This window comes from Pholcus phalangioides, unplaced genomic scaffold (assembly GCF_987345545.1).
Source record: "Pholcus phalangioides strain wild (caught in Gottingen) unplaced genomic scaffold, Ppha-v1.0 ptg000007l_1, whole genome shotgun sequence".
In the NCBI taxonomy this organism is placed as follows: domain Eukaryota; kingdom Metazoa; phylum Arthropoda; class Arachnida; order Araneae; family Pholcidae; genus Pholcus; species Pholcus phalangioides.
The window spans coordinates 3,235,709-3,252,679 of record NW_028301600.1 but is presented as its reverse complement, the minus strand read 5'-3'; the positions used below and the strand labels follow the sequence as shown (position 1 = coordinate 3,252,679).

General features: G+C 36.4%; 1 protein-coding gene across 3 annotated transcripts in view; it reads right to left on the bottom strand.

The window, feature by feature from the left end:
- Positions 1 to 16,971, bottom strand: part of LOC149084801 (la-related protein 1-like) — a 232,126-nt gene that overhangs the window by 68,421 nt on the left and 146,734 nt on the right. For all 3 annotated transcript variants that reach the window (XM_089232541.1, XM_089232542.1, XM_089232543.1), the window contains one exon: positions 13,440 to 13,715. In XM_089232541.1, the coding sequence (XP_089088667.1) occupies positions 13,440 to 13,715 (276 nt within the window). The remainder of the gene's footprint in view (positions 1 to 13,439; positions 13,716 to 16,971) is intronic.

Below are 16,971 nucleotides of genomic sequence, written 5' to 3'. Positions count from 1 at the left end.
TTACTACTTCGTATACCACACTGTATTGTAGTAATAAACACGCGGGTTGTTGAAGATATTTAGTTTCCCTTAGACAGCGTGCAAATTGAGCCACGTTCACAACACGACACTGGGCAGCGCTGTTTTAAAGCCAAAGGAAATCAAAAGGACAGCGCAAATTGAGACACAAGGTGACACTACACTAATCACGTGTACATGCGCACTCATAGGCACTGCTGTTGAGCCACAGAATTTTGTGTCACAAATGCACAATTCTTTGTATTCGGTAGGGGGTTTATTAAAAATTAAACAGTAATTTTGATGGTGTTTGCATTCTCTTACGAAATATTTTTAAATATGTATATTAATGTTATTTACATAGACACTGTATTATCAATTATTTCTTTTCATTCCTGAATTATTTTATTTTTCTGAATTTTTATTATATATTGTTATTTCATTAGTTCTGACTTTTCATTAGCTCTAACTTTTAATTCATTCAGGAGTTATTTTTAAATTCGGAATTCATTATGGGATTCATTAATTTCTGAATTTTCATTGATACACTGAATTTTCACTAATTGTGCGATTTTTTAAAAATTCTGAATTTTAATTCATTTTTTGGGCCATGTACAGAATTTTCAAAGAGAATTCCTGAGTTTTTACTCCCCTACGGATTCTCTCCCCTCCAGTTACATATCAGAAATCACTGTACTTTCGCGGATATCTGCCAGCATTCGAAGACAACGGTCTATACGGCGTAAATTCACCTTGTTCTTATAAGATTGCGAATGCACATTTTTAAAAAATCCTAAAGGATTTGGAACGCCTGTTCAAAGTGCGAAACATTTTCCAAGATCATTAAAAAAAACAAATTTGTAAAAACTCTACCTTGAATATTCAGTTTTGTCATATAGCTACTATGTGCTAGTCACCGTTAATCATGGTGTGATACGCAGAATCGGCTTTAGAAGGGGCAGGATTTTTTCTTCAGTAATTGTGGATCATTAATGCTCAAAAAGAATTTTAAATTAACATAGTATAAAAGACTATTTTCTCCAATATTTTAATTTTCTTCAAAATATTTTCCATTTTCTTGGGGTGAGGGGGGACCTCCATACCCCCCGATTTTGCCTTTGATGAAAATCCGGGTTTGGCTATTCCTTTGAGAAAAGCTCTGTTCACCACGAAAATCACACAAATATTTATACATTAAATTTCAAATACATGAAAAACCAATTTGAAGGATAGATTCAGGGCCACAACTAGGGTGGGGGGAAGCAGGCGGGTCTAGTTCACTCCCACTCCATGAGCTCTGGACTAGAGGGGGTGCCGAATTCCCCCTTTATAACTGCTTCTTCTACATCATACGGGTGCCAAAATATGTGCTTGCCCCATTTGAGAAAGTATCTGGTTGCAGCACTAGATAGATGGCACTACCTACTGAACACAAAACACGCCAAATGCTGGACACATACACGCAAACTAACTTGAGTTTCACAAACACAAATCTGACATAGCTCCTATATTCAGATGTGAAAATATGTGGCAGTTAAATGGTGACAGATCCTAGTGGTGGACCAACAGGGAGGGAAAATAAAATCATTCTACCAGGAAATTGCTTCACAAGGATAATTATGAAATCCTTGCTCATATGAATAGAGAGAATCGGAAGATGTGTCTGAGAGTGTACTGTGAGAAAAAATCTCATTTGCTTTTTAAATTTAAATCAGAAGATATTATTGAAAGAGCTAAGATTTTTTTTAAAGAAATGAAAAATCAATCAAAAGGGAATTTATAGATTGATTTATTAGTAAATATATAAATGTGTGCCTCTAACTTTTAATTACAGTGGATCCTACTTATAGCGATTTTCAAAAAACTGTCATAAAAAAATGTAAGCAGGAAAACACTTCAAACAGGAAATCTTAATAAGAATTAAAGTCAGGACCATGAAAATCTATTGTACAAAGTGGAAAAATGTTCTAAATGGGGACGTTATAAGCGGGATCAACTGTATATTTGGTTTAGATTTGTTATATGTGCTACACATTTCATATGTCAAATTCTCATTAATGGACTTCTTTGAAAGCTTTTCCTACTAATACACAATGAAAGTAAATGAACCTTTGTAGAGAACATGTTTTTAGAAATGAATCATTTGATTCACAGAGATGCCAGCGCTTCCTCCTCCTACCCAGAACATGACCCGCTGCTGTCTCAACGAAGATATAAGTAACATAGATATAAGCAGGTGATGAAAAACATGGGGCATGCTGGAAAAAAATTCATAGAGATACCAGTGAATTATGGGGAAGGGGGGGGGCATACCTTTTTCAAGATAATTTTTTTTTCAAGAGGGACCCCACTTTCACTCAAAAAGGACACACATTTTTTTAATACCCTGGGTCCCAGGTAAATTAAAGTACAGTGGCATCTCTGGTGTAGTACTTTGAAAACCTGCACACAAGTTCGCTGGACATACTTGCACGCATAATCTTTATGCAAGATGGGGTGGAGCTTCACTTATTGCAGGGTGCGTTTAAAGAACGTTCTTAAATGACATTTTACACAAGAACATGTCATCAGCCAGCATGTTACTAATGTGTGGCCTTCCTGATCCCCAGACCTTAAACCATGTGATTTTTGGCTTTGGGGCATTTGAAACATCTGGTATGTCATGACAACCCAAGAATTTTACCACTAATCTTAAAGACAGTCATCATGGGGAATAGAGATGAGATTCAGCTGCCATTCAGTATTCTGCCCTTTTGCTGAATAGTTGGTTCTGCCAAATAATGCTTAGGTATTTGGCGGAATATCTGCATAAATCTAAGCACAACAAATTAATTTTAAAAAAATTATATCAATTGGACTTTTCCCCATAAATTAAGAGAAAGAAAATTTATTATATTTTATTGTTAATGTACATGAAAGAGGTTATGTCAGGTGAGAGAGAATTTCTATTATAAGGAAAACAAAACTGAAAATAGAATCCTACTGCAATAAGGTAGAAGTGAGCATAAATTACACAAGTTCACTAACTGAAGGATGTACCTAGACAAGATAAGTGTTGAGCTACTGAAAGAAGCAAAAAGGGACAAAAACATCTAAAGAAGAGAAATAACAAAATACGTCATACATTTAATGATGCATCACTAGTTGAGAGCAAATAATGGTTGGCATTTTCTTTTAATTAGATGTAAAATTATAACAAGAAATAAAAAAAATTGATTCAGCAAGGATAAAAATTTTATTAAAAACATCAATTTTATTTATAATTGTGATGAATTTAAAAAAAATTGATATTAAGCCAAAACATCAGCCAAATCGCTATCTGCCCCCATCCCCAATGTGGAACATGTTTTGCTGTAATAAAAATTAAACAAGTAAAAAATGTGGTGGAATATGTAATTCATTAATGAAACACCCTTTTGTGGCGATATTTGGAACTAATTTTTTTTACTGAAAGAAATTCCCATCCTTTCATTAAATCTTATACAAAATTTCACAATTTTCTGATGACTATTTTAAAGCTGCCTACAGTCGAAACCAGAGTTCTTTAATTATGAACACCCTGTAATAGCATGTGCAAAGAAATTTTATTAATCAAAATCATGTTATTATGTTTCAAAATTATATCACAGTATGCCATTTAGCTCTGCCACAAAGATGGGCTGGAAGAGATCTCAGCAATGAGATAACTCTAGCGGAAGAGTTATGGTGTTCATTCAGTATGCCATTTGGATGCAGTGTTTTCATCTGTAATGGAAGAACGAAATCACAAAAATGGACCCAGAGTGCGTTAATTTTCTGTCATTAAATTAAATAATTTTGTCTTTGAAGTTCTAGCAAAAAAGTCAACATGAAAAAAATTAGTGCAAGGCAATCGTTCAATAAGACTTGTTGCTCCAAGTTCTATTATGAAAAGTTTTACTCTTTTTATACTGCTCGATTGAAATTTCTTTCCTTATTCTGATAATTAAAAAAATTTTGATACCCATTAATCATTTTAACATACAAAAATGAAATTTGGATGTTTTTAGATATTATTTGCATTTATTAAAGCACTATTTGTCTTTCTGGGCACCAAAATAACTTTTAATCTAAAATTTTTTTTATCCGATTACAAGTCAGTGCCAAGAAGGTTGTATCCTTCTTGTGCTAAAAAAACTTTTCAAAAACTTGGAAAAACATGACACATGCAGTTGTCTTTATAATGTTAAATGATACTCATTTAAAGCAATATTTTGATTTCAAGGGTGGCAATATTGTAGTGAAGTCAGTTAATAAAATGACTTGGCAGCAACTACTGCTTGTTTTTATAGTGCAAGGCTAAACTTCAAAAAAAGTAATTTCTAAGTGGAAAAATCCAAACTGATGTGCTAGAACGTAGGTTTGGAAAATTCAGATCACAACATCCCAATTTCAATATATTTTTGAAAGTGAAAATTGCAATTACAAAGTATAGAGATTATCAAAATTAATTCTGGAAATTATGGGGAAATAGATGTTATAATTGTAGAAAAATAAATTTAGAAGTTAATCAAAATGAACAAGATTTAAGGTGTTTCAGTATAATACCATTGAGACAGATGACAATTAAATACATCAATCCCTGTCTTACCAGTTCTAACTTCCATCACTGGATAATTGTCAAAATTTGCTATTATTTCTATTCGAAATTCAAAAAAATGCATGATTTGTACGAACAGTATGGTACTGAACACTTTGCACTAAATGACTATGAAAATTCCTTTATAAAATCATGACAGAGGAAGTTCGTTTCCCAGATGGGAAATTCCAAAATCCAATTGTGTATTATTTTAATTATACTATTATTTTTCAACAGATATCTGATAAGTACAAAGAAATTTTTTTTTTTGTCTAAGAAACTATCATTCCCTTGCCACAAATTTGAAAACGGGTGTTATTTAAAAACAAAATTCACATCAGTAAATTGTTCAGAACATCAACCTTCTGATGCAATGAAAAATCTAGTAAAACATGCTATAAATACTTTAATTATTGTAAAAGCAAAAATGAGTTAATTTTTCACTTGAAACAAATCAAAACCAAATGTACAGGAGGAAAAAGAAAATTAAAACTTTTAAAACTATTTTTATCTTTTAAGGATTCTATTTTGCACAATGGACTGTAAATTAATGTTAAAGTTATGAAGATTTTTATTTAAAGTTAGGAAAACTGTCATCCTGCGTTGCTTTTATATGTAGAAAATGTATGTCACTTTTCTAAAGAAATATTACGTCACTTAAATATATTTAAGAAAAAAAGAAAAAGATAATTTTTATTCCAAGCAAAGTTTAATTTCAAAAAAATTTAAAGATACTTGGAATCTTCTCTCAAATCAGTCAAATGATCATAGAAAGAAGATTTAAGTCTTTGAGCAGAGGCAAAAACATTGACACTGTATACCTAGCTTTCCAAAAGGCATTTGATAGGGTTTAACATAGTTAACTATCAAAGTGTTTGCATGAGCCTGGCATTGGGGGCAACTTGAACTGGATAGAATCTCTGTTGCCAGATAGATCACAGCGAATTGTAATAAACATGGATTTTTCTAATTGAACAGGTGTCACAAGTGTTCTTAGCCTTATACTTTTTCATTTTTTAAAGCTAAACTTGATCAGGATATCAATGGGATTGTTGGCAAATTCACAGACGTGAAGCTGATGGGGGTTGCTCCAGATTAACTTCAATATGGTCACAGCATGGGCAAATGGATAGAGCACGAGTTTCAGCATTGACAAGTGTGATCATTCACATGATCACTCATTTTGGTTCGAACACACAATTCACTAACGAGTTAAATGGTAATAATATTTTGAATGTAAAAAAGACCACTGATTTGAGGATTCTTGTTGACGCCTTAGGTTTTCTAAACATTGTTCAGCGGTGGTCAAAAAAACTAAAAAAATACCTGGTTTCATTCTTTCAGGGACTTAGTCCTGCAAATGGAATATGCCGTAAGATTTTGAAGATCATACCTACAGAAGGGCATAGACGTGGTTAAGAAGGTGCAGAAAAAAGCCATGCGCACTCTTGTTGGTACACTGGGCTTAAGCTATGAAGGACTTCATTTTATAAATATGTTTACATCGGAAGAACACAGGTATTGGGGAGGGGTGTGGGTCATAATCCCGACAGACGAAATCCCGACAGGTCAAAATCCCGACAGGGTCGAAATCCCGACAAGTCAAAATCCCGACACGGTCAGAATTCCGACAGGGTCGAAATCCCGACAGGTCAAAATCCCGACACGGTCGAAATCCCGACAGGTCAAATTCCCGACACGGTCAAAATCCCGACACGGTCAAAATCCCGACACGGTCGAATTTAAAAATTCAATTTCGCCGTATAAGCCGCACTTCGCGATTTCTGTCGGGATTTGAATTTCTTACGGCAAGGGGCGTTGGGGCGCCGATGAGAATGATAAATTGCGATCAAATAAATTTTTTAAATTTTAATTTCGCCGTATAAGCCGCACTTCGCGATTTCTGTCGGGATTTGAATTTCTTACGGCAAGGGGCGTTGGGGTGACGATGAGAATGATAAATTGCGATGAAATAAATTTTTCAAATTTTAATTTCGCCGTATAAGCCGCACTTCGCGATTTCTGTCGGGATTTGAATTTCTTGCGGCAAGGGGCCTTGGGGTGACGATGAGAATGATAAATTGCGATGAAATAAATTTTTCAAATTTTAATTTCGCCGTATAAGCCGCACTTCGCGATTTCTGTCGGGATTTGAATTTCTTGCGGCAAGGGGCGTTGGGGTGACGATGAGAATGATAAATTGCAATCAAATAAATTTTTTAAATTTTAATTTCGCCGTATAAGCCGCACTTCGCGATTTCTGTCGGGATTTGAATTTCTTACGGCAAGTGGCGTTGGGGTGACGATGAGAATGATAAATTGCGATGAAATAAATTTTTCAAATTTTAATTTCGCCGTATAAGCCGCACTTCGCGATTTCTGTCGGGATTTGAATTTCTTGCGGCAAGGGGCGTTGGGGTGACGATGAGAATGATAAATTGCTATCAAATAAATTTTAAAATTTCAATTTCGCCGTATAAGCCGCACTTCGCGATTTTTGTCGGGATTTGAATTTCTCGCGATGAAGGGCGTTGGGGTGACGATGAGAATGATAAATTGCTATCAAATAAATTTTCAAATTTTAATTTCGCCGTATAAGCCGCACTTCGCGATTTCTGTCGGGATTTGACTTTCTCGCGATTAAGGGCGTTGGGGCGACGATGAGAATGATGAATTGCGATCAAATAAAATTTTCAAATTTTAATTTCGCCGTATAAGCCGCACTTCGTGATTTCTGTCGGGATTTGACTTTCTCGCGATTAAGGGCGTTGGGGCGACGATGAGAATGATGAATTGCTATCAAATAAATTTTCTAACTTTAATTTCGCCGTATAAGCCGCACTTCGCGATTTCTGTCGGGATTTCCGTTTGTCGCTGCAAGTGGTTTGTGGCGCATACCATGATCAATGGAGATCAATAATTTGGAAATTCATTTACTTTTCCAACTTGGCGAAAAGCAAAGGATTCAGGGTTGCCTTTTTCTGGCATTTATCGATTTTTCTATCCTCCACAAACACTGCTGTTCCTTATTATTTTCTTTGAGAATTTTTCGAAATTCTTTCTCGCTCAAGTTTCAAATAGACTTAAAATGTCAAATGATATTGCACAAAGTTAGACCGTTTCATGAAGATCTTAATTTAAAATTTTCAAGGTTTTCGAAAGCAATGTAATAGTAGATAAATATTTTTATTCATATGTATAAAATTACATGTCTTGACAGCTTAATTCACTGATTCATCGCCGAGCCGCAACCACTGAAGGTCAGGCCCGTATCTAGAAATTCCATGCGGGGGGGGGGGGGGGACAAGGTGGTCAAATAATATATTTGGCCATGTTTTACCTTATTTCAATCATTTTCTCTCATTTCGAAGGGACCGGATCCCCAATTCCCCCCTTCTCACTACGAAGCTATAAACATAAAATTCTGTCAATAGTTTTATTTTATACTGTTGAGACTCCCAAAAAAATTTCTTAAAATTCTATCTCTAAGTTGGTCTTAAGGCTTTGAAGAGAGTATGCAAATTGTGTGGTAGTGTAGTTGCATACAGGGTGTCCTTTAAGAGTTAGTACGGCCATTGTCTTCTCAACCATCCGTGGTAGAGATGATTTCAGTTTGAAAAAATGCTCAAAAGGCGTTCAAAAATTACCCTGTACCAGTTTTGAGAGTGAAAACACAGTGTGTAACAAAATAAAAAAATATAAATTTTTAAAACTTCTAATTATAAAGTGACTGCACCGTATCTCCTGAGACCAACAAAAAAAATCTAAGTTGACAAGTACAATGTTCGCCGAGATATTTGAATTCAAAATTCGAAGGAAAGGTGGAAAGGACAGCATAAATTTGGGGAAGGAGCGTTGTCGATTAGTTTTTGCTGTCTTTTCATAACTTTTCTCCAGTTTTCGAATTCAAATATCTTAGCGAATATTGCACTGAGAAACATGCAATTTTTCTGTTGGCATCAGGAGAGACAATGCAACAACTTTCAAATTGGAAGTTAAAGGACGGGAAATCAAAGAAAAATTTAGATTTTTTTGTTTTGAGCCACACACACTGTATTTTCCGAGGATGATATCACTTTCCGCTATCTATACGAAGGTTTCAACGGTTGGCTGATGAGAGATGAAGTTAGGAAGGAAAAATTCACCTGTGCTCTTGCTAGGAATCAAACCCACGTTCTCGAGCTTTCTGGGTGAGCCCACTAGACTACAAAGGCAAAGAATATCAATTTTTCCTTGGAACTTGTATGCGATGAACGGTCGGACCTAACTCAGGCCTCTGGAATCACGAAGTGCGGCTTATACGGCGAAATTAAAATTTGAAAATTTATTTGATCACAATTTATCATTCTCATCGGCGCCCCCACGCCCCTCACCGCAAGAAATTCAAATCCCGAACCGCGGCTTATACGGCAAAATTAAAATTTGAAAAATTTATTTCATCGCAATTTATCATTCTCATCGGCGCCCCAACGCCCCTCGTCGCGAGAAATTCAAATCCCGACAGAAATCGCGAAGTGCGGCTTATACGGCAAAATTAAAATTTGAAAAATTTATTTCATCGCAATTTATCATTCTCATCGTCACCCCAACGCCCCTTGCCGCAAGAAATTCAAATCCCGACAGAAATCGCGAAGTGCGGTTTATACGGCAAAATTAAAATTTGAAAAATTTATTTCATCGCAATTTATCATTCTCATCGTCACCCCAACGCCCCTTGCCGCAAGAAATTCAAATCCCGACAGAAATCGCGAAATGCGGCTTATACGGCGAAATTAAAATTTTAAAAATGTATTTCATCGCAATTCATCATTCTCATCGTCACCCCAACGCCCCTTGCCGCAAGAAATTCAAATCCCGACAGAAATCACGAAGTGCGGCTTATACGGCGAAATTGAAATTTGAAAATTTATTTGATAGCAATTTATCATTCTCATCGTCACCCCAACGCCCTTCATCGCGAGAAATTCAAATCCCGACAGAAATCGCGAAGTGCGGCTTATACGGCGAAATTAAAATTTGAAAAATTTATTTGATCGCAATTTATCATTCTCATCGGCGGCCGCACGCCCCTCACCGCGAGAAATTCAAATCCCGACAGAAATCACGAAGTGCGGCTTATACGGCGAAATTGAATTTTTAAATTGGACAGTGTCGGGATTTCGACCGTGTCGGGATTTTGACTTGTCGGGATTTCGACCCTGTCGGGATTTTGACCTGTCGGGATTTCGACCGTGTCGGGATTTTGACCTGTCGGGATTTCGACCCTGTCGGGATTTCGACCCTGTCGGGATTTTGACCTGTCGGGATTTCGACCCTGTCGGGATTTTGACCTGTCGGGATTTCGTCTGTCGGGATTGTGACTTGTCGGGATTTCGTCTGTCGGGATTGTGAACGGAACCCATTGGGGAGATATGATCGAAGTGTTTGAAATTTTGAATGGGATGGATAGGATGAACCATGACATGGTTTGTACTCTTTCAAAGAAAAAAAATTCAATGACTATTCAAGAACTTTTCCAGGTAAACTTTAAAAATTCAAGGATTCTTTTTTCAAACGCATATTTTTCACATGAATAATATGCACGTTTAATTTTGATTGAAACTTTGAGATTATATTTCTACATATTTTATTTCACATTATGTGCAATGTATATCATACAGCGAATTCATTGCATACTAACACATCTTCAAATTTTAACGTCAACATTGAAATAAAATAAAAAAATTCAGACAAGCAAGGTGCATGTTTTTATCATAGAAAAAACCCGCACTGTGTAAATCATTAAGAGATCACAGAGGTTTATGACTAATTTCCCCCATGGAAAATGTTTCCGAAAAAAAAAAAAAAAAAAAAAAAAAAAAAAAAAAAAAAAAAAAAATACAAATTACTCTTAATTTCTTGCTGATAATTCATAAATTATACACTAAAAACACATTCTCAGTATTTATAATAATTCATATTCTAATACATTTCTAAGAATGATTTATAGGCCACTGCATATTATCTACAGCTCCCTTCCCCAGACTTTATATTATTTGCACGAATGATGGTTTTTTTTATAAAATGTAGTGTCCATATAATTTCTGCATTCACAACTTCAACTGCAATAAATGACCTCCAATACCATTTCCATTTGAAACACTTATTTTGTTTTCAACAGTGTCACCTTCAGGCTTGATAGAATCATTCACGGCAGGAAGTTTCTTGAGCAATAAATTCGAAGATTATTGCCTGATTTTCACAAAATCGCAATGCTTCTTACTTTTGATATAGGATTGCAGCACCAATTCTCCCATTGAAACGATATTGATGATTATGAAGCACAGCTTGCATTTGGCAGCATTTTTTTCTGGCATACTCAGCAACCAATCTTGATAGCAGGGATTTTTCAGCCACAAGTTACCGTATATACTCGTGTATAAGCCGAGTTTTTTTGTGGAAAAATTCGTTCCTCAAGTGGGGGGGGGGGGGGGGTCGGCTTATACTCGGGTCAGTTTTTGATGAGAAAATATCGACCCCGCGCAATCTGTAGTCATTTTTGTAGCAGTGTTCGAGAAACCGGCGTTATTAGTATGGGATATGTTCAAACTCCCGAAAATGTCAAAGCCGAGGCAAAGAAATCGAAAACAAAACATCATTGACTTTGATACCAGGTGGGCTAACGTTGATTGTACACCCTTTACATGTCAGCATCAACAAGCCTTTCAAAGACTGTTTGACGAATTTGTGGATCGAATGGATGAGTTCCGATGATAAAGAAACCACAAAAGGTGGTGCCTTGAAGAAACCTGACATTGGCCTAGTGTGCCAATGGGTACATGAGGCGTGGAATTCTGTCTCCACCGAAATTATCATCCGATCCTTCAAAAATTGTTGCATCAGCAATGCGATGGACGGAACTGAAGATGATATCCTCTTTGAAAGTGACAATGGCGATGACAGCGTACCCTTCATAGGGGCGATGCTGCACCCTCTATGATGATTTGATGGATTACGATGAGCTTGGAGACTCAGAAGAAACAGTTTAAAAAGTTTGAATCGTTTTCTGTTGTAAATTTCCGTAAGCTATTCATTTTGCATGGAAATATAAGAATTTTTTTTCTCTGAAATGCACAGATTTTTTGGGGTCGGCTTATACACGGGTTTTCAATTTATTATGGTTTTGCTGGTCCTGCAGTAGGGGGGTCGGCTTATATACGAGTCGGCTTATACACGAGTATATATGGTATTAAAAATATACTTTTCACTCATTTTTTTTTTCCTTTCAAGAACCTTGTATAAGCGCTTCACATCACTCTTTAAAAAAACCAATGTTTTGTTAACGCTAATCAGAGTTAGCTCCACTCACTTAAGGACCGAAAGACAAATTATTTCTGCAAAAATATGAAACTTTTTTAAAAGATATTGATCTTTTTCTTCTTTCTATTGAAAGTCCTCCAGAAAAAAATAAGAACAAAAGTTTAATTACTTTCAAGGACTCCAAATGCTTCTACATACGATCACAGGATATACATTACCATAAGAATAATGGAAAAAAATGTGCTTTAAATCCAATTATCCAGGGTTATTGGCTGCTAAAGCTTTTTCCCTGTACTTTGCACTTTCAATAACGTCACTTATGAAGTATTAAAAAACTATTTTGGAAAACTTTTTTTTTTCAAGGACTTGAAAATGATTTTTTTCCAGGTAAGACCCTTGCAGAATTTCAAAAAAAAATATTTTTCAAGGACTTGTGGATTTTCAGACTTTCAAGGCCTTGAAAATTAACTTTTTTTCCTAAGGACCGTACGAACCATGCATGAATTATTAATACACTGTCAATCAACTACTTCAAGAAAGGGACACCAGTATTGATTGGTAAGGGACCTTCAGGTTGTGGTGTCCAAAGAAATTTTTTCTAATAGGGTTGTGAAAAAGTGAAACAGCTTACCCCAAAAGTCTTGAATTCTACCGCAATTGACCCATTTAAAATAATTGACACCTCCATTATAAACATGTTTATAATGGGGTGAATCGAGAAGCCATCCATACTTAAGAGAAGACAGCCATAATTTTCTATGGGCAGTGTATTTTATTTCATCAATAATTAGTTTTTATGAGTTTTATTTTAGTGTGTATTATTTTTTTTGAATTACTGCTCTAATTTTAGGTTGTTGTATTTTAGTTATAATTGCCATCTATATTTTCTCAGCAATCTCATAGGGTATTTTGCCTGCTGTGGTATTTGTATTCATTTGTATAAAACTGCGTAACATTTTTCCCAGTTTTAAATATTTCTTGACCGGTCTTTTCAAACACTACTGTTTGCAATTGCCTGAAAATTCTTTCCAATGCCATGGGCTACTCGTGTGTCACCACGAACAGCGTATGGAGGCCTATCCCTAAGAGGTGCTGTGGGTACACCATGATAAAAGGTGAATTTCAGGACTTCACCTTGCCTTTTCCAATGAATGAAAAAAAGAACTTTGTTCTTGGCTATAAGGGAACAGGCCCTCAGAGAATTTAACTATTAATTCATTTGCAATTTCATTCATTTTAGAGGCACCACAGTCATTTTATGTGCACATAAGTACATCCTAAACAGATACCTACAATTTATAGATAATTAAAGACAGATTTTCTACCAATGCTCAGACTGAGAGGTTGGTGCTCTGTTCAGTCCAGGACTAATAGAAACCATGTGTTCATAAAAACAATATCTTTCACAAGTAGAAGTACCCTAAGTCAGGAAAAATTCTAGAAAGGACAGCGGGTTTTTGGAAAAAAAAGGAGGGGAGTGGAATTCAACTAAAAAAAAAAATATATTTTACTTACTTATAGCTCAATAAGAAAGTTGCCAACTGACCTGTAAGTTGCTTCAGCATCTGCAATCGCCAATTTTCTAAATTCATCATACATCTTACGATTGAAGTGATCCCTCAAAAAAAAAGACCAAAATCTAAACAGTGTATTCATTTCTTGAGAACAACCAATTCCAAGCACTTTCCTCTCTTTAAGGCATCGATCATGAAATTTATGGTAAGCAACTGGAGTGAACCCTTTTTCTTTAAGCAAAGCATGGCTTGGATGCTCAAAGTTTGGCATGTATTGTGGACAACTGCCAGGTGAAACTACCTCATCACTAAAATAAAAATAAGTAAAAAATAAGATCACTAATTAAATAAAAAAATATCCCTAATTCAAAATTTTAAAAAAATTCAATTGAAGTATTTCAATAGTTATACAGGACATTGCCTTGAAGTAGCAACAAACTCAGAGGGTGATATTAGGCATCAAGAGAAACAAAAACTGATGTAGAACATGGTATTGCAAACCACATTTAGTTGGTGACAATCGCAAAAACTAATGAAGGGTGTGATTTCAATTGGGACAAAAAAGCCAATAATTAGTAGGAAAACATTTATTTCATAGGCGGAGATAGACAGGAGGAGTGTCATTATTGCTGGGGGGGGGGGGCCACAATGATGATGTCTATACATATATACATTAGATCAGCCGACTCCATGTTCGACGCTTGGGGGGAGGGGCCCATATCTCCACCCATGATTTATTTCCAGGGTTCATACAAAATTTTCAAAATGAAAAGTAAGGAGTTTTTAAGGACTTTTTAAGGAGTTTCAAGCTGTTTTTAAGGAGTCATGGCAAACTTCATAACTTACAAGTTTTACAGCAAAAAAAAGGGCGGGGCACATATGAAATTTATTTTTAATTTGCAAACAAACTTTCCCTCTTCTCAAAAATATAGATGTAGAAGTGGTTCTAAAATTACAAGTTTTGATTTGTTACCCAGCATCATAAGAATTCATAAAATAATCAATCCACATGAATGCTTTCTGTTGTCACCAAAGTGTTCTAAAACTTTCAAGTATTAGTCAAAAATATAACTCGTAACAGCATCACATAAATTCTAAAAATTCTAAAAGTGATATTCATTCCCCCTACAATTATTCAAAATAAAAACCACAGCCGACAAAGATTTTTCTTACAAAATTATTTATATTTGCAGCAACTCTAGGCACGCACACACACACTTCCAGCACAACTTCCTAGATATTTCCTGGAATTTTCGGCTACTGGTTCAGCGGAGTGATGTCGTTCTACGGACAATCGATTTCCAATGCTGACCAGTTTGCAACATAGGCAGGAAAACACGTCAAAACTAGCGATTCGGTAAAAAATCACATTTTTAGAAGCAAAAGCGTATAATCGTATTAATTTACTAAATACGACAAAATTGTAACGGTTGGCAGGTATGCACAACCATTGGATGTTCCAATCCCATCCCCTACTTTCACATTTCCTATTACAAAGGGAGAGAGCGTTTTTTTTTCTCTTTTCTTCCTCTTTATATTCGGGGGAAGCTTCCTCTTATTTTTCTAGGCAATGCTATTCATCACCATGGGGAATGCCTATTCTAAGAAAGATCATCCTTTCAGAGAAAAAAAAAGGGACTTTTTCAGGCGTGGCTGCAAAACGTAAGGAGTTATAAGGGCCCTTCCAGAGGGAAATGAAAAGTTAGGAGTTTTTAAGGAGTTTGTAAGGATGTGCGAACCATGATTTCATAGCATAATCACAACATAGCCTGTGGTGTAAAAAAGTATAATAAGTACAAAAAAGTAAAATAAGTACAAAAATCATTTACTTGACAGCTTGATTATAATAGTCTGTGCAGCACAGTTAAATTTCTGAAAGTAGGTGAAGAGAAATTATTGCAGGAGTTGCTCTAAGTTGCAGCCGCGAAGGTCATTGCACAGCCAACAGCGATGAAATAACGATTCTTGGATGTGCTCAAAGATACCGGATGTGCTAGCAATATCTGCCGCAGCGATGCTGATCTGTGCTACGAGATCCTCTTTCTTTGCAGCTGTACTATACACAAGTGATTTAAGGTGTACCCAAAAAAGAAGTCTAATGGATTGAGGACTGTGGAGCTTGGAGGCTAACAGCCTCTTTCCATGTCCCTTCAACATCTATTTTTGAGATTTTCACTAACTAAAAAAAAAGGGACTTTTTCAGGCGTGGCTGCAAAACGTAAGGAGTTATAAGGGCCCTTCCAGAGGGAAATGAAAAGTTAGGAGTTTTTAAGGAGTTTGTAAGGATGTGCGAACCATGATTTCATAGCATAATCACAACATAGCCTGTGGTGTAAAAAAGTATAATAAGTACAAAAAAGTAAAATAAGTACAAAAATCATTTACTTGACAGCTTGATTATAATAGTCTGTGCAGCACAGTTAAATTTCTGAAAGTAGATTGTAGTAACTAAGTAGTAACTAAGTAGTAACTAAACATGGTTTGTGATACCATGCTCTATGGCTATTTTTGTGGCTCTTGTTGCCTAATATCCCCCCCCCCTCCCGCTGAGTTTGTTGCGGGGGGGGGGGCAACACCCTGTATATATACTACAGACTTTTAAACATCAGATAAATTGTTTAAAAATAAATGAAAACAATTCTCTTTCAATTTTACCCATTTATGGTGTCTTGTAATGTCTGAACTGTGTGTAGCAAGGAAGATAATTCTATAAGCAAAAAATATATACTACTCAGGAGTTGTTTCATCCCATCCAACTGCATTCCATACAACCCACAGGTAGAACCAAAGTCTCCTAGAAGTACAAGCCGTAATGTATCACTCAGCCGAGGTTGTGACGTTACAATCCAGGTCCTGTTTTGGATCCGGAGTGTTACCGGGAGTGCTGGAGGTAATTGACACCATGAATCCTGCAGGGCTGTTCATAAATCCACAGGAGTAAGAGGGGGTGGAGATCTCTTCTGAACGGCACGCTGCAAGGCATCCCAGATATGTTCAATAATGTTCATGAATTATGTTCCGATATTTAGGTGGCCAGCGGAAGTGTCTAAAGTCAGAAGAGTGTTCCTGGAGCCACTTTGTAGCAATTCTGGACGTGTGGGGTGTCACATTGTCCTGCTGAAATTCTCCAAGTCCGTCGGAATGCACAATGGACATGAATGGGTGCAGGTGATCAGACAGGATGCTTACGTACCTGTCACCTGTCAGAGTCGTATCTAGACGTATCAGGGGTCACATATCACGCCAACTGCACACACCCCATATCATCACAGAGGCTCCACCAGCTTGAATAGTCCCCTGTTGACATGTAGGCTCCATGGATTCATGAGGTTGCCTCCATACCCATACACGTCCATCAGATCGAAGCAATTGGAACCGAGACTCATCAGACCAGGCAACGTGTTTCCAGTCCTCAACAGTCCGATGTCGGTGTTGTTGGGCAAAGGCGAGGCGTAAAGCTTTGTGTCGTGCAGTCATCAAGGGTACACGAATGGGCCTTCGGCACCGAAAGCCCATATAGATGATGTTTCGTTGAATGGTTCGCACGCTGACACTTGTTGATGG